This window comes from Bufo bufo, chromosome 7, assembly GCF_905171765.1.
Source record: "Bufo bufo chromosome 7, aBufBuf1.1, whole genome shotgun sequence".
NCBI lineage: Eukaryota > Metazoa > Chordata > Amphibia > Anura > Bufonidae > Bufo > Bufo bufo.
Window position 1 is genome coordinate 219,681,547 of NC_053395.1, and position 23,507 is coordinate 219,705,053.

Sequence of the window (23,507 nt, forward strand, 5' to 3'; positions counted from 1 at the left end):
ACTTGACACTTTTCTTCCCTATGGAAGAGATCTATTTGCTTTAAAATAAAATCGTAAAATGTATATTTTCCTAAAAGATGATATATCAGTGCATGCATTATTATAAACAACATGTCCTTCTCTCTAGAGCAGGCCCAATTCTGCGCAGCGTGCAGGGTGTGTGTGAGATGAGCATGCCAGATGACGACCAGCACTCACTCACCATCTACAGTCCCAAGAAGTCGGATCTCGGACAGTTGGTTTTTGAAGCCAGGAACCAACACGGAGCTGACAAATGCACCATCAGCATAGAGATGGCAGGTACCAACGGCAGGGTGCTACAATGTGTAACAGTGGCCACAGTTTATACAAAAAAAAAAGTTGCAGTCATATTCCACCTCCCCCCCTCCCCCAACACATTTGGCAGAAGAAAGTTGAAAAGGTGTATGTAACCATAGAGACACATAGGTGTGCATAGGAGCTGTATACAGAAAATGGCTTAATTCAACTATTTACATTTTTTATTGATATATTGGAGCAATATAAAATTAGTGCAACTGCAAATGTGAACATACTTTTCTAAATTGCAAAAATATATTTTGCTACAATTGGAACAATTCACCCACTGCTAAGTAAAATTTCATGAGCAAAGCAGCAGGAAGTCTGCTCTACCAGTTATGACACCAACCACATTCCTTCCAACTGTTTTTCATGGGATTGTCCTGCAAAATTGACCTCCGATAGAATGGGATTTATGCATGACCCAATGTGGGCATTTACGGAAGTTTTGGAGGAGTTTATTGGGGGGGGGGGGGGCCTTAATAATATTGGGAGGAATGCAACCCTTTAGGCCATAAACAGTGAAGATGCTCCTCACATTTCTTCTTCTTCTGCAACCCAGTGTTTCCTGTGTCTTCTCCTCAGAGTCTCCGCGATTTGAATCTATCATGGAAGACATCGAGATTAAGGCTGGGGAAACTGCACGCTTTGTAGTTGTCGTGGAAGGAAAACCAGTGCCGGATATAATGTGGTACAAGGTGCGCCAATGTCCTCCATCCTCATCTCAGTACTCCTCAGTCTGTATCTCAGGGTAGTCACGTGTTCCTCTTCTTCAGGACGGAGAGCTCCTGGTGGAAAGCGGACACTTTAATTTTGTGTATGATGATGCTGAGTGCTCCCTGGTTATCCTGAATGCTGCGCCTGAGGACTCGGGGGTGTACACCTGCACGGCACGCAACGTGGCAGGAGAAGTGTCATGTAAGGCCGAGCTGCAGGTGTGCAAAGGTAAGAGAAAACTCACTTTCAAACACTCCAATAGGAAATTCTGAGTTTAAGAACATCTATAAAATATGTGTGTGTGTATACGCATATAAATAATACACAAAATGTTACAATACATTTACTACACCTGTGTTTTAATATCAATTTTATGTTATATATTTAGATATATTTTTGTTTTGTTTTATAATTTAAATGTGTTATACCTTTAATTTATAGGTTTGTATTCGACAATAAAGAACAAGGGACTACGATCCCAAAAAGGCTTGTCAAAAATGTTCTGATTAGAATTGGAAACTTCAAAAAAAAGATAAAAATAAAATAAAATGGTTCCCCATTCAGAACCTTTATCTATTGGCCAGGAGTGCAGAGAAGCTTTAAAGAGTTTCTCTCCCTCTTTATGGAGGACCCGGCCTGTCCTTGCATTACTGGACGGCCCATTGATTTTAATGGACCCAGTGTAATGCTACATTTGTCCTGTGGTGGCAGTGTAGGGAAAGTTTCACTTTGCATCAGATTACAGACGATCACTTGTGGTCCCAGGAACGAGATACCTGGTGATCAGCTTATTGCTTGGGGGAATCAAATCTTCTTACTAAAAGGGATTGTCCAAAGCAGAGGACCTTTTAAAGATCATTTCTCCTCTAGCTTCTCCTCATCTGCCATAGTCTATTCAGCCATTTCTGTTCGATTTGTTTCTAGGAAAGTTTGGTAGCAACTGGTTGTAATGGTTTTCCCAGATACCCAAAAGGCAAAATTGCCTAGATACATAGCAGTAAAGATTTGCAATTGAGGAGGCAACACCTTAGGCTACTTTCACACTAGCGTTCGGGTGTCCGCTCGTGAGCTCCGTTTGAAGGGGCTCACGAGCGGCCCCGAACGCATCCGTCTGGCCCTAATGCATTCTCAGTGGAGGCGGATCCACTGAGAATGCATCCGCCTGCCAGCGCTCAGCCTCCGCTCCGCTCAGTGAGCGGACACCTGAACGCTGCTTGCAGCATTCGGGTGTCCGTCTGGCCGTGCGGAGGCGAGCGGATCCGTCCAGACTTATAATGGAAGTCAATGGGGACGGATCCGCTTGAAGATGACACCATATGACTCAATCTTCAAGCGGATCCGTTCCCCATTGACTTTCAATGTAAAGTCTGAACGGATCCGCTCAGGCTACTTTCAGACTTAGAAAATTTTCTAAGTAATAATGCAGACTGATCCGTTCTGAACGGATGCAAACGTCTGCATTATCGGAGCGGATCCGTCTGATGAAACATCAGACGGATCCGCTCCGAACGCTAGTGTGAAAGTAGCCTTAGCTGTAACTGGGACAGGGCTTGGGGCCAGCAGCAGGCAAGACTGGGCAGATGCCAGGGCCTAATGGGCAAACAGAGATCTGAATAAACATATTGTGTGTTTGACTTTGTCATCTGTAGGGTTTGAATGGTCCATTACTTAAAGGGGTTATCCCATAACTAATGTAAAAAATGAAAATCAGACATCATACAGTACATGTCAATTTCTAACAAAGCTAGAACCAGCCCTGTACCTCACATGGATCCAAAGATCTCCCCCAGTCATTGCTCTGCTAGATTTATATCAAGCTGACAGCTCAGGGGAGTGTCTTTTCTGCTGCAGCTCAGGGGGCGTGTCTCAGCTCTCCCTATCACAGCTCAGGAGGCGTGTCTCAGCTCTCCTTATCACAGCTCAGGGGGCGTGTCCATGCTCTCCCTATCACAGCTCAGGAGGCGTGCCTCAGCTCTCCCTATCACAGCTCAGGAGGCGGTTGAAGGATGAAACTGAGCATGTGCAGCCATCTCAGTGAGCAGGACAAAGAAATAAGAAAAAAACAAAGAGCAGGTGGCACAATACAGATACATTTTATTGAATAGCTCAGTGGCTATGCTAAATTTCTAATTACATGCAATTACATAAGTATTCAGATCCAGGTGCTGATTTGAAAACTGTAGAATATTTTTCATGGGACAACCCCTTTAACCACCTCCGGACCGCCTAACGCAGGATCGCGTTCCGGAGGTGGCAGCGCTGCGCACAGTCACGCATATACGCGTCATCTCGCGAGACGCGAGACTTCCTGTGAACGCGCGCACATAGGCGCGCGCGCTCACAGGAACGGAAGGTAAGAGAGTTGATCTCCAGCCTGCCAGCGGCGATCGTTCGCTGGCAGGCTGGAGATGTGTTTTTTTTAACCCCTAACAGGTATATTAGACGCTGTTTTGATAACAGCGTCTAATATACCTGCTACCTGGTCCTCTGGTGGTCCCCTTTGTTTGGATCGACCACCAGAGGACACAGGTAGCTCAGTAAAGTAGCACCAAGCACCACTACACTACACTACACCCCCCCCCCCCGTCACTTATTAACCCCTTATTAGCCCCTGATCACCCCTAATCACCCCTGATCACCCCATATAAACTCCCTGATCACCCCCCTGTCATTGATTACCCCCCTGTCATTGATCAACCCCCTGTAAAGCTCCATTCAGACGTCCGCATGATTTTTACGGATCCACTGATAGATGGATCGGATCCGCAAAACGCATCCGGACGTCTGAATGAAGCCTTACAGGGGCGTGATCAATGACTGTGGTGATCACCCCATATAGACTCCCTGATCACCCCCCTGTCATTGATTACCCCCCTGTCATTGATTACCCCCCTGTAAAGCTCCATTCAGATGTCCGCATGATTTTTACGGATGCACTGATACATGGATCGGATCCGCAAAACGCATCCGGTCGTCTGAATGAAGCCTTACAGGGGCATGATCAATGACTGTGGTGATCACCCCATATAGACTCCCTGATCACCCCCCTGTAAAGCTCCATTCAGATGTCCGCATGATTTTTACGGATGCACTGATACATGGATCGGATCCGCAAAACGCATCCGGTCGTCTGAATGAAGCCTTACAGGGGCATGATCAATGACTGTGGTGATCACCCCCCTGTCATTGATCACCCCCCTGTAAAGCTCCATTCAGATGTCCGCATGATTTTTACGGATGCACTGATAGATGGATCGGATCCGCAAAACGCAACCGGACGTCTGAATGAAGCCTTACAGGGGCATGATCAATGACTGTGGTGATCACCCCATATAGACTCCCTGATCACCCCCCTGTCATTGATTACCCCCCTGTCATTGATTACCCCCCTGTAAAGCTCCATTCAGATGTCCGCATGATTTTTACGGATGCACTGATAGATGGATCGGATCCGCAAAACGCATCCGGACGTCTGAATGAAGCCTTACAGGGGCGTGATCAATGACTGTGGTGATCACCCCATATAGACTCCCTGATTACCCCCCTGTCATTGATTACCCCCCTGTAAAGCTCCATTCAGATGTCCGCATGATTTTTACGGATGCACTGATAGATGGATCGGATCCGCAAAACGCATCCGGACGTCTGAATGAAGCCTTACACGGGCGTGATCAATGATTGTGGTGATCACCCCATATAGACTCCCTGATCACCCCCCCTGTCATTGATCAACCCCCCTGTCATTGATCACCCCCCCTGTCATTGATCACCCCCCCTGTCATTGATCACCCCTCTGTAAGGCTCCATTCAGATATTTTTTTGGCCCAAGTTAGCGGAATTTTTTTTTTTTTTTCTTACAAAGTCTCATATTCCACTAACTTGTGTCAAAAAATTAAATCTCACATGAACTCACCATACCCCTCACGGAATCCAAATGCGTAAAATTTTTTAGACATTTATATTCCAGACTTCTTCTCACGCTTTAGGGCCCCTAGAATGCCAGGGCAGTATAAATACCCCACATGTGACCCCATTTCGGAAAGAAGACACCCCCAGGTATTCCGTGAGGGGCATATTGAGTCCATGAAAGATTGAAATTTTTGTCCCAAGTTAGCGGAACGGGAGACTTTGTGAGAAAAAAATTAAAAATATCAATTTCCGCTAACTTGTGCCAAAAAAAAAAAAATTCTATGAACTCGCCATGCCCCTCATTGAATACCTTGGGGTGTCTTCTTTCCAAAATGGGGTCACATGTGGGGTATTTATACTGCCCTGGCATTCTAGGGGCCCCAAAGCGTGAGAAGAAGTCTGGTATCCAAATGTCTAAAAATGCCCTCCTAAAAGGAATTTGGGCACCTTTGCGCATCTAGGCTGCAAAAAAGTGTCACACATCTGGTATCGCCGTACTCAGGAGAGGTTGGGGAATGTGTTTTGGGGTGTCATTTTACATATACCCATGCTGGGTGAGAGAAATATCTTGGTCAAATGCCAACTTTGTATAAAAAAATGGGAAAAGTTGTCTTTTGCCAAGATATTTCTCTCACCCAGCATGGGTATATGTAAAATGACACCCCAAAACACATTCCCCAACTTCTCCTGAATACGGCAATACCACATGTGTGACACTTTTTTGCAGCCTAGGTGGGCAAAGGGGCCCATATTCCAAAGAGCACCTTTAGGATTTCACAGGTCATTTACCTACTTACCACACATTAGGGCCCCTGGAAAATGCCAGGGCAGTATAACTACCCCACAAGTGACCCCATTTTGGAAAGAAGACACCCCAAGGTATTCCGTGAGGGGCATGGCGAGTTCCTAGAATTTTTTATTTTTTGTCACAAGTTAGTGGAAAATGCTTATTTTTTTTTTTTTTTTTTTTTTCATACAAAGTCTCATATTCCACTAACTTGTGACAAAAAATAAAAACTTCCATGAACTCACTATGCCCATCAGCGAATACCTTGGGGTCTCTTTTTTCCAAAATGGGGTCACTTGTGGGGTAGTTATACTGCCCTGGCATTCTAGGGGCCCAAATGTGTGGTAAGGAGTTTGAAATCAAATTCTGTAAAAAATGACCTGTGAAATCCGAAAGGTGCTCTTTTGAATATGGGCCCCTTTGCCCACCTCGGCTGCAAAAAAGTGTCACACATCTGGTATCTCCGTAATCGGGAGAAGTTGGGGAATGTGTTTTGGGGTGTCATTTTACATATACCCATGCTGGGTGAGAGAAATATCTTGGCAAAAGACAACTTTTCCCATTTTTTTATACAAAGTTGGCATTTGACCAAGATATTTATCTCACCCAGCATGGGTATATGTAAAAAGACACCCCAAAACACATTCCTCAACTTCTCCTGAATACAGAGATACCAGATGTGTGACACTTTTTTGCAGCCTAGGTGGGCAAAGGGGCCCACATTCCAAAGAGCACCTTTCGGATTTCACAGGTCATTTACCTACTTACCACACATTTGGGCCCCTAGAATGCCAGGGCAGTATAACTACCCCACAAGTGACCCCATTTTGGAAAGAAGAGACCCCAAGGTATTCGCTGATGGGCATAGTGAGTTCATGGAAGTTTTTATTATTTGTCACAAGTTTGTGGAATATGAGACTTTGTTTGAAAAAAAAAAAAAAAAAAAAAAATCATCATTTTCCACTAACTTGTGACAAAAAATAAAAAATTCTAGGAACTCGCCATGCCCCTCACGGAATACCTTGGGGTGTCTTCTTTCCAAAATGGGGTCACTTGTGGGGTAGTTATACTGCCCTGGTATTCTAGGGGCCCAAATGTGTGGTAAGGAGTTTGAAATCAAATTCAGGAAAAAATGAGGAGTGAAATCCGAAAGGTGCTCTTTGGAATATGGGCCCCTTTGCCCACCTAGGCTGCAAAAAAGTGTCACACATCTGGTATCCCCGTACTCAGGAGAAGTTGAGGAATGTGTTTTGGGGTGTCTTTTTACATATACCCATGCTGGGTGAGATAAATATCTTGGTCAAATGACAACTTTGTATAAAAAAAATGGGAAAAGTTGTCTTTTGCCAAGATATTTCTCTCACCCAGCATGGGTATATATAAAATGACACCCCAAAACACATTCCCCACCTTCTCCTGAGTACGGAGATACCAGATGTGTGACACTTTTTTGCAGCCTAGGTGGGCAAAGGGGCCCATATTCCAAAGAGCACCTTTCGGATTTCACAGGTCATTTTTTACAGAATTTGATTTCAAACTCCTTACCACACATTTGGGCCCCTAGAATGCCAGGGCAGTATAACTACCCCACAAGTGACCCCATTTTGGAAAGAAGAGACCCCAAGGTATTCGCTGATGGGCATAGTGAGTTCATAGAACTTTTTATTTTTTGTCACAAGTTAGTGGAATATGAGACTTTGTAAGAAAAAAAAAAAAAAGAAAAAAAATCATCATTTTCCGCTAACTTGTGACAAAAAATAAAAAGTTCTATGAACTCACTATGCCCATCAGCGAATACCTTAGGGTGTGTACTTTCCGAAATGGGGTCATTTGTGGGGTGTTTAGACAGTCTGGGCATTGTAGAACCTCAGGAAACATGACAGGTGCTCAGAAAGTCAGAGCTGCTTCAAAAAGCGGAAATTCACATTTTTGTACCATAGTTTGTAAACGCTATAACTTTTACCCAAACCATTTTTTTTTTACCCAAACATTTTTTTTTTATCAAAGACATGTAGAACTATAAATTTAGAGCAAAATTTATATATGGATCTCGTTTTTTTTTGCAAAATTTTACAACTGAAAGTGAAAAATGTCATTTTTTTGCAAAAAAATCGTTAAATTTCGATTAATAACAAAAAAAGTAAAAATGTCAGCAGCAATGAAATACCACCAAATGAAAGCTCTATTAGTGAGAAGAAAAGGAGGTAAAATTCATTTGGGTGGTAAGTTGCATGACCGAGCAATAAACGGTGAAAGTAGTGTAGGTCAGAAGTGTAAAAAGTGGCCTGGTCTTTCAGGGTGTTTAAGCTAGGGGGGCTGAGGTGGTTAAAAGGGTTTCCGGAGATTTAAATACTGATGACCTATCCTCTGGATAGGTCATCAGTATATGATAAGTGCGGGTCCGACACCCAGGGTGTTTGAAAAGGCACCGGCGTTTCTGTGCGCGGCGCAGCCTTCTCCATGCTCACAGACACAGATTGGTATTGCAGTTCAGCCGCATTCACTTGAAGTGAATGGGGCTGAGCTTCTCCTGGGCCACGTTACCACTGAATGTGTCATCACTCGTCCTAGGGAACGCTGAGAGAAGGCTGTGGTGCTCCTGTGAGCGCCGGTGCCTTCTCAAACAGATGATTGGCGGGGATGCTTAGTGTCGGACCCCACCAATCAGACACTGATGACCTATCCAGAGCATAGGGCATCAATAAAAAAAATCTCAGAAAACCCCTTTAACAACCATGGTTTTAGTTTTGCAGCACTTAAAAAAAACTAATGTAAAAATTAAAACATTTACTTTTTCCTGTCATTTTTAAAATGACATGCAAGGGCACTGTTCGTGAACATGTGTTATTGAATGAGCTCTCATGGAGAAGCAAATAACCATAAAGGCCCCTGAACCAAGTGGCCCTAAGCAGGAGCCCAGTTTGCCCTGATTTGCCCTGGTTTGTCACACTGGTTTGTTTTGTAAAATGATGGTTTATGGCAGAATTCTGTCAGATCTTCCTCTCTAGTGATTGTCTTTATCCCTATTACTGCAGCGTATAATGGAAATCGCTGGAGAAGCGGCCCACAATTGTTACGCTAAAGATCCAGAATGGACAGAAGGACAGTGTAACATGGAGACTTTACTAAAGTCTGTGTGTTAGGTCTGACTAATGTGATGCCGTAATCTGGACGCTGGTAAATGTCGGCAACGGCATAAATAGGCACAGAGGAGGATACGATGGGCGATTGATCAACACTCCCCATATGTGACAATCAGAGTGCAAGTAATGGGGGGTGGAGTGACTACATGCACAGAAGTCCACGTTGGGCTTCGTTCACATCTATATTGGAGGATCCATCAGGAGCCTCCTTTACAGATTCCATCAAAAATAGTATGCTGCACTTTTTTTTCGGTAAAATGCTAGGTTTTCTAAAGGAAACCAGACCCTACTACAGTCAATGGGGTCCATCAGGTTGAATTGATTTCTGTCATTTGCTTCCATTATTTTCACTTTTCTGCTCCTATAATGGAGCAGAGTAGCAAAAATAAAAATGCGAAATGTGAAACCAGTCTTACCCCTCCCCTGTGGTCAGGAGGATCTATGCCTCCCCTCCTCTTCCTGCACATGGTCAGCCCTTACCCCACTGCCTACCCGCTCCTTCTCCTAACAGGCCAGATAAGGGAGGAGCTGCTTCAGCCTGGGATATCTCAGGCCGCGTAGCACATAGAAATATGAGCCAGGTCTTGTAATATCTGCATATCTCACTCCAGACTCAGATTCTAAAGGTTATATCTGGAGCTGTAGAGCTCCTTAGCTTTAAAACAAGACCTGGCTCATAACTGTAGCTGCTATACAGCCTGAGATAGAGCCATTAGTAGCTAGGAGGCATCTCTCATACCTCCCTGGCTACTAGAAATCATCTGCAGATAATGTAACCAGTGCAAATTAAAAAACCATCGGTGGTCAGTCGTTTACCAGCCAAGTGGCAACCCTAGTCTTCTATGGGTCTGCATACACCTGGGACTGGCCCCGAATTGTGGACTTCTCCATTGTCAACCCAGGAAGGATTGAGATCTGGGTAATGACCTTACATATTACGTATCTTACATATTTTTCGCAGTGGAACCAGGAGCCGGTTCAGCACTGGACGAATCCGATGGACTGAAATCTCGCCGACTTTCTGATTACTACACCATTCACAAGGAGATCGGAAGGTTGGTGTCAGTGTGTAATTACAAACTACAGTTTTATGGCGTGTTTCCATTCATTTTGGTTAGTCATTGTTTTTTAGGTGATTGGTCATAGGTTATGCTGGCTGCCACCCCCTGCACCATGGCACCTGTTATACTAACCAGCAAATCAGTGTACTACTGTCACGGCCTTTGGTTTGTGCTATGACACTGTTGCCACACTGGCGGTTGCCCGCGGCAACGTGTTGCTGTGAGAGCATGCGGTGGCAGTGTCTCGGCCTTCTAGGTGATTGCCATGACATGGTTGCCACGCATGCTGTTGCCAGTGGTAACATGTTTGGTATGCTTGTGTGTGCACTTCCCCTTTAAGTTGTGGCCTCCCTCTGTCTGGTGCTGTAAGGGTTAACTCCCTGACTGGGTGTGGTCACTTGGCTTATATCTTCTGTGGTTTCCTGGCTGGAGTCAGTTGTACTTCAGCTGTAGTTGGTGCTGGAGCTCTGCTCCAGTCCAGGGTGTTCCATCTGTCCGGTGAGGGCCACCCTTGTGGTCATCAATGTTATCCCGGTGTCTCCTTCCCGTCCTGTCCCTATTTGTATGGAGTGGGTTATGTTCAGGGTGTTTGTATGTCTAGTTTGGTGTTACATGTCTGGTGGTGTTTGGTGTCCAGCATGTTTACTAGACATTCCCCTGTCTCATGTTTATTGCAGCTATGGATGTCCTGGGTTCCTGTGTGGTTGTGGTGTGTGCTGTGTCCTTTAATGTCGGTGTGGACAGCAGCACTAGTGCACGGGTTCCAGTCAGTGTGTCTGTGGCAAGTAAGTGTGTTATTGGTTTCGCTTACCTGCCATCTCCTTTTGCTGTATGTGTTCCCCTCCCCCTGCTTCTAGGCCTTTAGAGACTCCTGTTCCTCCGTGTTGTGGATGAACAGGTCGTCTCTCCCCTGCTCATAGGTGAGGGATTTCCAGGGCGACTCAGGATATTAGGTCTCCAGGGTATGAGCCGTCCCACCATCGGGGTCCGCTCATACGGTTAGGAGTTAGGGAGATGATTAGGGATGCAATAGGAGGTGACCTGCTCCCTTATCCCTTATCCCGGCGGCCTGGCCTAGTTGCTACCATTATCCTTCTTACATTGTATGGTGGGGGGTTTCCCCCGCTCCCCTCCGTGACAACTACAGTAATTAGCCCATAATACAGAAGCCAGAATTGCAGAATTTTTACAAAATTCAGAAGCCCCAATGCAAAATCTGCAACAGAAACCCCTACCTACCAATGCTGACGTCTTCTTCTGGGGGAAGATGGTACCCAGGAACTGTTACCCCTACATCCTCTATAATTACACCCCTAATAAATCTGCCAAACAGTAATCCCAGTGCAGATTACAAGGGAATAGTCCAATGGTTTAACTATAGGGCTGGGGCCATATACACTATGTACATATTACTAAGTGTTATGGAACATTGCCAATGGTCCCTTTTCTGTGTCCACAGAGGTGTGTTTTCCTATGTACGACACGTGGTGGAAAAAAACTGCGGGCAGGATTTTGCTGCAAAGTTCATTTCATCTAGAGGGGCGTCCAAGGAGAGCGCCCGGAGGGAGATGAGCATCCTGTCCCGGCTCGGTCATGAGAGGATCGTCTACTTCCACGAGGTGTTTGAGAAGAGGAGCGCACTGATAATCATCATGGAGCTGTATCCATTGCTGCCTGGGTTATATGGGCACACAGGAGCGGGGAAACCATAGGGAGGAAACTATGGTATAGTATAAAGAATAGAACTAATGGTTAGTGTACACAGCTTCTATGCAAACTGATGAACCTCCATGGTTACAGACTACAAGCAAACCCTGTGTGTAGTCTTATCCTGCAATCACGTCTTACTCTCATCCTTTTCTCTCTCTCTTAGTACATGGAAAGCATTAGCAAGTTGCAAATAATGGATCTGTGGTTGTTATTATGGTTTCTGTCTGGTATTTTAGTACACACTACAAAAAGATCCATCAAGAGCAACAAACCAGCGTGTTGATGGTTTGCAGGTAGCAATATAGTATTTCTTCAATTCAAAGAGTAAAAACAAACTAAAATTTACTGATAACAAAAAGGCAATAACAATAAAAGAAATAGTAGCTCTTTAAATTCAGCTGTGGCCATCAATAGAGAAGATGACAAAATATTGGGGAAGATCTATCAAAACTGGTGCCAAGGGAAACTTGAGTATTTGCCCATGGCATCCAATTAAATGAAGTCCTCAGAAACATGCGGGGAAGAATCTAATTGGTTGCCGGCAGAAAGAACTCCACTTTCCTTTGCACTACCTTTGTCACATCTCACCCAATATCTGTGTCACAGCAGTGAGCGGCTATATACAGTCAGCAACATTCTCACTGAAGGATGACCTGTGCTCACCTAAACTCCATAGAAGTGATATTCCTTGACTCCTTGCAGCTGTTCCAAGGAGGAGCTTCTAGACAGAGTGATTCGTAAACCTACAGTCTCCGAATCAGAGGTGAGTAGATGAAGGAAATTCATGCAGTAACTACTATAATACTGTAATGTGAAAAAAACCTATAATACTGCTCCTATGTACAATAATATAACTACTATAATACTGCCTCCTATGTACAAGAATATTACTACTATAATACTGCTCCTATGTACAATAATATAACTACTATAATAATGCTCCCATGTACAAAAATATAAATACTATAATACTGCTCCTATGTACAATAATATAACTACTATAATACTGTTCCTATGTACAAGAATGTAACTACTATAATACTGCCTCCTATGTACAAGAATGTAACTACTATAATACTGCTCCTATGTACAAGACTATAACTACTATAATACTGCCTCCTGTGTACAAGAATATAACTACTATAATACTGCTCCTATGTACAGGAATATAACTACTATAATACTGCTCCTATGTACAAGAATATAACTACTATAATACTGCTCCTATGTACAAGAATATAACTACTATAATACTGCTCCTATGTACAAGAATATAACTACTATAATACTGATTCTATGTACAAGAATATAACTACTATAATAATGCTCCCATGTACAAAAATATAAATACTATAATACTGCTCCTATGTACAATAATATAACTACTATAATACTGCTCCTATGTACAAGAATATAACTACTATAATACTGTCTTCTATGTACATAAATATAACTACTATAATACTGCTCCTATGTACAAGAATATAACTACTATAATACTGCTCCTATGTACAAGAATATAACTACTATAATACTGCCTCCTATGTACAAGAATATAACTACTATAATACTGCTCCTATGTACAAGAATATAACTACTATAATACTGCTCCTATGTACAGGAATATAACTACTATAATACTGCTCCTATGTACAAGAATATAGCTACTATAATACTGCTCCTATGTACAAGAATATAACTACTATAATACTGCCTCCTATGTACAGGAATATAACTACTATAATACTGCTTCTATGTACAAGAATATAACTACTATAATACTGCTCCTATGTACAAGAATATAACTACTATAATACTGCCTCCTATGTACAAGAATATAACTACTATAATACTGCCTCCTATGTACAAGAATATAACTACTATAATACTGCTCCTATGTACAAGAATAGAACTACTATAATACTGCTCCTATGTACAGGAATATAACTGCTATAATACTGCTCCTATGTACAAGAATATAACTACTATAATACTGCTTCTATGTACAAGAATATAACTATTATAATACTGCCTCCTATGTACAAGAATATAACTACTATAATACTGCTCCTATGTACAAGAATATAACTACTATAATACTGCCTCCTATGTACAAGAATATAACTACTATAATACTGCTCCTATGTACAAGAATATAACTACTATAATACTGCTTCTATGTACAAGAATATAACTATTATAATACTGTCTCCTATGTACAAGAATATAACTACTATAATACTGCCTCCTATGTACAAGATTATAACTACTATAATACTGCTCCTATATACAAGAATATAACTACTATAAACTATGGTGACTTTTAATGTTATTGTACTGATGTCCTGTGTGGGCGTGTGGCCTTATCTTCTTACCTCAATAAAAAGAAATATGGTTAAGAATATAACTACTATAATACTGCTCCTATGTACAAGAATATAACTACTATATTACTGCTTCTATGTACAAGAATATAACTACTATAATACTACCTCCTATGTATAAGAATATATTTTTTAGATATTTGATCAATTATGAAGGAATACCCTTTTAAATTCTACACCTATTCAATATCTGCATTAGTCATTCTGCATTCAGAGATATTTTCTTGTTCTTTTCCAGATTCGATCCTTTGTGCGTCAGATCCTGGAAGGTTTAGATTATTTGCATCATAAGAACATTCTGCATCTGGATATTAAGGTGAATTCTTCTTCTAATCTTGTTGTTTTGAGTTGGGGTAGATGCCGAACCTGTTGGCCATATTAGAATTCTGATGCATCTGAAGGACTGACCTTCCCAAGGTGTGGCAGGGTGTGATCCCATTAATCTTCCAGGGACCTGTGTTGATTTTTACTATTATGCCCACTCTGTTCTGTGCAGTTGTATTAGGTGTATCTTAGGCTATGTTCAGACAAACTGCAGCAGGCCTTGTTTCAGTTTCATATATCATGGATTTACATGCAGATTCACTCCACTCAATGAGGCCAATCTGCAAGCGCCTACTGCTTGTGGTTTACATGCTGAATCTGCATTGAATTTACTCTTACAAGTGACATCACTAATTTTTTCTGCAATGCAGATTTCCCATTTAAATGGATGGGAGACAAATTTTATGCAGATTTCACTGCAGAATTTTGCAGTGTGAGCGTACATACCCTATAGAGGCCGATATATATGCTGCAGTGAAAAGATTCCAACATTTTGTATGATATCATTGTGATGGGTACAAATTATTTACAGAAACATTGTATTTTAAAACTATTAATGGGTTCATGGAGTGGCTTACTATCCTCAGGATAGATCATCAATATCAGATCAGTGGGGGCCGTCTCCCGGGACCCCCACTGATCAGCTGTTTGAAGGCTGTCACGGTTCTTGTGCAAGCATTGCTTCCTCTTCAAAATTACCTGAGTGTGGTGTCCTTTGCAGCAGAGGCGCAGGGTAATTACAACCTCTCGTCCCATTTACTTAGGCCTCTTTTACACGACTGTATGGCTTTTTCAGTGTTTTGCGGTCCGTTTTTCACGGTCCATTGTGTTTCTGTTTCTGTTCCGTTCTTCCGTTCCGTTTTTCCTTGTGGCATATACAGTATACAGTAATTACATAGAAAAAAATTTCCGTATGTGTTCTGTTTTTTTTGCGGACCCATTGACTTGAATGAAGCCATGGAACGATATTTGCGGGCAATAATGGGACATGTTCTATCTTTCAACAGAATGGAAAAATGGAAATATGGAAACGGAATGCATACAGAGTACATTCCATTTTTTTTGCGTAACCATTGAAATGTATGGTTCCTTATACGGACCGTATACGGAACGCAAAAAAATGGGCCGTAAATGAAAAAAAAACCTGTCATGTGAAAGAGGCCTTATTCTGAGGATAGGTCATTATTATTATTAAGCCACAGCACAATCTCTTTCACTTTAATGTGTCCCCTTCACAGCCAGAGAACATTTTAATGGCCGACATGATTGGTGATCAGATTCGGATATGTGACTTTGGGAACGCTCAGGAACTGAATATTGGAGAACCGCAGTACTGCAAATATGGGACTCCTGAATTTGTGGCACCTGAAATTGTAAACCAGATGCCAATTTCTACAGTCACCGATATATGGTATTATCTCCTATGTACAAGAATATAACTACTATAATACTGCTCCTATGTACAAGAATATAACTGCTATAATACTGCTCCTATGTACAAGAATATAACTACTATAATACTGCTTCCTATGTACAAGAATATAACTACTATAATACTGCCTCCTATGTACAAGAATATAACTACTATAATACTGCCTCCTATGTACAAGAATATAACTACTATAATACCGCTCCTATGTACAAGAATATAACTACTATAATACTGCTCCTATGTACAAGAATATAACTACTATAATACTGCTCCTATGTACAAGAATATAATTATTATAATACTGCTCCTATGTACAAGAATATAACTACTATAATACTGCTCCTATGTACAAGAATATAACTACTATAATACTGCTCCTATGTACAAGAATATAACTACTATAATACTGCTACTATGTACAAGAATATAACTACTATAATACTGCCCCTATGTACAAGAATATAACTACTATAATACTGCTCCTATGTACAAGAATATAACTACTGTAATACTGCCCCTATGTACAGGAATATAACTACTATAATACTGCTCCTATGTACAAGAATATAACTACTATAATACTGCTACTATGTACAAGAATATAACTACTATAATACTGCTCCTATGTACAAGAATATAACTACTATAATACTGCTCCTATGTACAAGAATATAACTACTATAATACTGCTCCTATGTACAAGAATATAACTACTATAATACTGCTACTATGTACAGGAATATAACTACTATAATACTGCTCCTATGTACAAGAATATAACTACTATAATACTGTTCCTATGTACAAGAATATAACTACTATAATACCGCTCCTATGTACAAGAATATAACTACTATAATACTGCTCCTATGTACAAGAATATAACTACTATAATACTGCTCCTATGTACAAGAATATAATTATTATAATACTGCTCCTATGTACAAGAATATAACTACTATAATACTGCTCCTATGTACAAGAATATAACTACTATAATACTGCTCCTATGTACAAGAATATAACTACTATAATACTGCTACTATGTACAAGAATATAACTACTATAATACTGCCCCTATGTACAAGAATATAACTACTATAATACTGCTCCTATGTACAAGAATATAACTACTATAATACTGCTCCTATGTACAAGAATATAACTACTATAATACTGCTCCTATGTACAAGAATATAACTACTATAATACTGCTCCTATGTACAAGAATATAACTACTATAATACTGCTACTATGTACAAGAATATAACTACTATAATACTGCTCCTATGTACAAGAATATATCTACTATAATACTGATACTATGTACAAGAATATAACTACTATAATACTGCTCCTATGTACAAGAATATAACTACTAGAATACTGCTCCTATGTACAGGAATATAACTACTATAATACTGCTCCTATGTACAAGAATATAACTACTATAATACTGATACTATGTACAAGAATATAACTACTATAATACTGTTCCTATGTACAAGAATATAACTACTATAATACTGATACTATGTACAAGAATATAACTACTATAATACTGTTCCTATGTACAAGAATATAACTACTATAATACTGCTCCTATGTACAAGAATATAACTACTATAATACTGATACTATGTACAAGAATATAACTACTATAATACTGTTCCTATGTACAAGAATATAACTATATACTATAATACTGCTCCTATGTACAAGAATATAACTACTATAATACTGTACCTATGTACAAGAATATAACTACTATAATACTGCCTCCTATGTACAAGAATATAACTACTATAATACTGTTCCTATGTACAAGAATATAACTACTATAATACTGCCTCCTATGTACAAGAATATAACTACTATAATACTGTACCTATGTACAAGAATATAACTACTATAATACTGCCTCCTATGTACAAGAATATAACTACTATAATACTGTACCTATGTACAAGAATATAACTACTATAATACTGCTCCTATGTACAAGAATATAACTACTATAATACTGTTCCTATGTACTAGAATATAACTACTATAATACTGCTCCTATGTACAAGAATATAACTACTATAATACTGCTCCTATGTAGAAGAATATAACTACTATAATACTGCCTCCTATGTACAAGAATATAACTACTATAATACTGCTCCTATGTACAGGAATATAACTACTATAATACTGCTCCTATGTACAAGAATATAACTACTATAATACTGCCTCCTATGTATAAGAGTATAACTACTATAATACTGCCTCCTATGTAGAAGAATATAACTACTATAATACTGCTCCTATGTACAATAATATAACTACTATAATACTGCCCCTATGTACAAGAATATAACTACTATAATACTGCCTCCTATGTACAAGAATATAACTACTATAATACTGCCTCCTAGCTGTGAGGACGTGTGTCAGTAGCTCTCCTGAGGCTTTGGATGTCTGGAGAAAGCCCAGGGCGGGGTCACTCTGGGTGGGGATGCTCCCCAAGCAAGGCCCAGGCTCCAAGGCCTATTCTGGGAAATAATTCCCAGACTTCTCACTCCATGGATAATTATCCAGAAGTTTCTTTGGAAGGAAGGAATGTTCCGAGTGTTGCCAGTCCCAGTGCAGCAGGAAGCAAAGATGAAAAGAAAATGTTGGAAGTAAAGAAGGAAACATCACTAAGTAAGACCATGGCTGCAGGTGTGCAATCCACCCCACCCGCAGGCAGACAGAGGAGAACATCCCTGGAGAAGCAGACCATGCAGGAGAATCTGCAGCAGCCTGTCCTCATGCGGTCTGACCGCACACGTTACGGGAGTGGGAACAGCGCAAAAGTTGCCAACACGACAGATGAGACCAGAGGGAATACTGAAGGAAGGCTTCATGGGGCCACAAGTGCAGTCACTGGGAAGAACCAGGGGCCCAGTCCCCAATCTGGAGATAGCGACCTCGCAGCAGTGACCGCGGCTGCACCAGGTCCAGTGCAAGGACCAAGCAGAGGGACGCCTGTAAGGAGCCATTCTGTGAGTACACAACCCCCCAATACTCAGCGTGCACCTGAACTATGTCTGGCCGAGCGGATCCCAGCTCTGGTCAAGAGGCTAGAAACATTAAAAAGAACAAAACTACAGCTGCAGAAACAGATAGATTGTGTCTACAAGCTAAAGGCAGCAAACCCCAACAATCAGGTTGTCCATGACAAGAAGCTGAGCTCCCTCGCTGTGCAGCTCGCTGAGACTGTGCAGGACATGGAGGCTGTACTGGAGCAGATGGGACCAGTCGCTGAATCCTTCAGGAACCAGCAAAGACTTGAGGGACATGGGGGAAGACCTGCGCCAGAACCATCTCCATCTAAACCCAAGTCTCCAACTTGTCCAGATGACACCCAGCAGGCCTGTGCAAGACCAGTCCTCAGACCAGCCAGCTTCCCTTTTGAGAAAGGGAATTTGTACAAAGAAGTGGGAGAAAGTGTCCAGCAACAGCAAAGACCTGCAGAGACTCCTCAAAAGGTACCACAAGTCCCAGCGGTTTGTGATGTGAAGCAGGACTATGGACTCTCGCCTGAAGGTAACTCTGCAGTAGCAGTGCAGTCACCACAAGCCCTGGGGGGCAGTAGAGAGCAGCAGGACTGTGGACTCTCGCCTGAAGGTAACTCTGCAGTAGCAGTGCAGTCACCACTAGCCCTGGGGGGCAGTAGAGAGCAGCAGGACTGTGGACTCTCGCCTGAAGGTAACTCTGCAGTAGCAGTGCAGTCACCACAAGCCCTGGGAGGCAGTAGAGAGCAGCAGGACTGTGGACTCTCGCCTGAAGGTAACTCTGCAGTAGCAGTGCAGTCACCACTAGCCCTGGGGGGCAGTAGAGAGCAGCAGGACTGTGGGCTCTCGCCTAAAGGTAACTCTGCAGTAGCAGTGCAGTCACCACAAGCGCTGGGGGGCAGTAGAGAGCAGCAGGACTGTGGACTCTCGCCTGAAGGCAGCAGTGCGGCAGAGAGCTCACAGGTCATGGCTCAGCAGGACTGTCGGGGCTCTGTAGAGCAGGATCATACTGCTAGTGACTGCACTGATATGACTGTATGTGATGTTACTGATGAGGTTTCTGCAGAGGGGAGCGCTTCACAGTGTGTGTGGGATTTGGGGTCATCTCTAGAGTCGGGTCCACCATTAGATCAGCCTTCAGAGGCTTGTGACCCGCAGAGTATTATGGATGATGGTGGGGAGGGGGCTGTACAGTCTGATGCACAGCACTTCCCCCCTTTAGTTACACCAGAAGTGTCAGACCCCCATAGTGCAGGCGGTCAGCAGCCACCACAGCGCCCCCAAGTACAGCAGGAGGGTGGAACTGGTGGTGTCTCCTCTGGTAATGCCTGGAGCCGTGGGTCACCATCCTTCAGGTCTAATGTAAACTATACAGGTCAGGCTTTTAAGAGGAGGAACGTGGTCAGGTTCAGGCATAGAGGGGCCAAGGAGGAGTTGCCTGACAGGAGGTTTGTGGTCCGTGAACTTCTGTGCCACCAAATGGGTTTCCTGCCATCTAACATCCTGGCAGTGATAAACCTTCCTGACAGGCAGGGGTATGACGTCAGTTTTAAACTCATGTCTGACCTGGACCGCTTCTGGGCTCATTTCGCCCGGGTGAGAGATGCTGATGGCTGGAATAGGTTCAGCCTCATCCCCATCTCTAGACCAGAGACAGCAAACGTCACCATAATATTCTGGAACGAGTCGGTACCACACCAGGATATTGTTGTGTGGCTAAAAAGACACTGTGACCTAATGTCAGATCTGACCAAGACTAGGGACGAGGATGGCATATGGACTGGGGGGTGGAAGGTCCTGGTAAAGTTACGGCAGGTTAACAACATCACCCAACATCTGCCCAACTCATTCTTTATTGGCCGGGAGAAAGGGGTATGCTTCTATGCGGGTCAGCCTAGAAAATGTTTTAAATGCGGAAAGGCCGGTCATATTGCGAGTGTGTGCACCCTGGTAAAATGTAATTTATGCGGGGAGATCGGCCATGTCAGCGCCACCTGCCAGAACATCCGGTGCAACCTCTGTGGCAGGATCGGTCACTCCCACAGGGACTGTCCAGACGCCTGGCATAATGTTTGTAAGGACTTCCCTGATGAGGACTTGCTGGAAGTGGCAGATGACCTAGAGGAGGAGCCGCTGTTGTCAGGGTCAGCAGTGACACCGCCCGAGCCTCAGCACAACATGGGTGACAATATAGGTGACATAGTGCCTGACCAGTCCCAGCCAGGAGCCACTGAGGGGAACGGGGAGGTCACTGAGCAGGTTGTGGGCATGTCATCTTCTGCCCCTGCATCAATAAATCCGCAGAAGAAACGGAAGAAGGACAAAACCAGCCGTAAGCCTGAGGGGGAATGGACCACTGTCCAAAAACCTTCCAAAAAGAAAGTAGACCCCGGGTCAGGTGTCATGACTATCACAAATAGGTACGGTGTCCTATCAGAGTCAGACGCTGAGGAAGAGATGGAGAGAGAGTTAAAGAGGGTGGTAGATGAATTTAATGAGGACCAAGAGGGCGATCCCCCCACAAAAAGGAAACCCCCGCGAGCTAAACGTCTGTCCGAATCAGACATGGAGACAGGTGGTCGGCAGGTGGGCTCAGACTCAGATCTATGATGATGGGGGGAATATCTCTGCTACTTGTGCTTTGCTTTGCTTTGATGGCTGACTTTACCCTTAAAGTGTTCTCCAGTAATGTGAACAGTGTCAGAGTGAGGAGGACCAGGCATGCGGTTTATGAACATCTAAGGTCTCTTGATGCTGATGTCTTTTTCTTACAAGAGACACGTTTGAATACTTTAGGACTCTTACGGGAAGCCGAGCGTGAATGGCGGTCTGGTCCATCCTTTTGGTCACTGGCTGTAGAACCAAGTGCCGGGGTCTCTATCCTCTTTAACACCAATGATGTAACTATACATAGGTTGACAGAGGTATTGATGGGAAGGTGCCTAATTCTAGAAGTTACTATTCGGGGTAGGAGGCTCCGTCTTATAAATATCTATGGTTCGCAGACAGTGACTGAAAGGGTTAACCTTTATAATGAAGTGAAGCCATATCTCTTCACATCTATCCCTGTCATCATGGCTGGAGATTTTAATGCCACCAGGACATCTTGTGACAGGTCCTCTAATAGGCCTCTTACCAGAGACTCCAAGGTCTTAAACAGAATTATTCAACAGGCCGGGTTGTCAGATGTGTTTGTGCAGGGTGGTCGGAAACCAAAATTTACTTATTTTTGTGGTGAAAGAAGAAGTCGGATAGATTTAGCTCTGGTGAGTCCTACAGAGACCATTGGTGAGAAAGATGAGAAGATCGTCCCTTATTCAGACCATCTGGCCTTATATTTCTGTTTGGGTGTCACAAAGTGTTCTGGGACAGGTAGAGGGTTATGGAGACTTAATTCCAGTCTATTAGAAGACCCTTCGGTTCAGAGTCATGTTCACTCTCTTATACAGAGTCAGCTAGAGAGAGTGGACTTTTATGACAATATGGCCGACTGGTGGGAGGATGTCAAGGATGAGATCAGATCCCTCTTAAAGAGACTGTCAGTTATAAAGGGGAAGAGTAAGTATGGCCAGTATCTCAAGCTGCGGAAAGAATTGGAGTCACTATATTCGGCGGGAGGGGATGACCAACAAAGGATAGACCGGCTGAAATCTGAGATAAGGCAGTATCAGTACAGCAGGTACACCTCCCTGGTTCTTGAACGGGATTATGGGACCTTAGGGTCTCCTGATCCCTTTGAGAATTGCCGGGAGCGAGTGGCAAATAAATCTGTCACCGGTCTCACTGACCCCCAGGGTGTTTTGCAAGAATCTCGGGAGGGTATCCTGGGGGTGGTGAGATCTTACTATGCTGACTTGTTTCAGAGGAAGGTTTTGGATAGAGACAAGATGACCCAATTCTTGGAGGCAACTCCGCTCCCTGATACTAATGATTTGGACTTTTCTCCTTTGACAGCAGATTTGACGGTGGCGGAGGTTAAAGAGGCAATTGATAAGTTACATCTGAAGAAGGCACCAGGTCCAGATGGGATAACAGCAGAATTCTATAGGACATTCAGAGACCTCTTGGCCCCAATCCTCGTGGATGTATATACAAATTGTCTAGAAAGTCACCTGATGCCTCCATCCATGAGAGTGTCCTCGCTGATTCTGCTGTCCAAAGGTAAAGAGCCGAGTGACATCAAGAACTGGAGGCCGATTGCCCTCTTGAATGTCGACAGAAAGATTCTGGCAAAAATTCTGTTTTCTAGATTAGTTTGTCTGTCCTCAGCACTGTTGTCAGGCTGTCAGTTTGGCACAGTAGAAGGGCGGAACATCTCTGGAGCAGTCCTCTCGATAAGGGAGATGTTTGAGAGATGTAAAGCCCTGAGGGGTGGGAGATATGTTGTGAGTCTTGACCAGGCTAAAGCCTTTGACAGAGTAGATCATGAGTATCTATGGGCCACTTTGTCAAAGTACGGTATTCCGGGGCAATTCATCGATTGGCTGAAGACTCTGTATTGCGAGGCTGAGAGCTTTCCTCTGGTCAATGGTTGGCAGGGTGATACCTTCAGGGTTGAGGCAGGGGTGAGACAGGGTTGCCCACTGAGTCCGCTGCTGTATGTATTTGCCTTAGACCCATTCTTGAGGTCACTGCAGGAGTGTGGTTTTCAGGGGGTGCCAGTCCCCCATTGCCTGCC

At 42.9% G+C, this 23,507-nt stretch overlaps 1 protein-coding gene across 3 annotated transcripts in view; it reads left to right on the forward strand.

Annotated features, from left to right (window-relative positions):
• SPEG (striated muscle enriched protein kinase) overlaps positions 1-23,507 on the forward strand; it is a 236,068-nt gene that overhangs the window by 145,849 nt on the left and 66,712 nt on the right. For all 3 annotated transcript variants that reach the window (XM_040441587.1, XM_040441588.1, XM_040441589.1), the window contains 8 exons: positions 128-300; positions 904-1,016; positions 1,095-1,263; positions 9,836-9,929; positions 11,395-11,595; positions 12,348-12,408; positions 14,268-14,345; positions 15,592-15,764. In XM_040441587.1, coding sequence (XP_040297521.1) covers positions 128-300; positions 904-1,016; positions 1,095-1,263; positions 9,836-9,929; positions 11,395-11,595; positions 12,348-12,408; positions 14,268-14,345; positions 15,592-15,764 — 1,062 coding nt within the window. The remainder of the gene's footprint in view (positions 1-127; positions 301-903; positions 1,017-1,094; positions 1,264-9,835; positions 9,930-11,394; positions 11,596-12,347; positions 12,409-14,267; positions 14,346-15,591; positions 15,765-23,507) is intronic.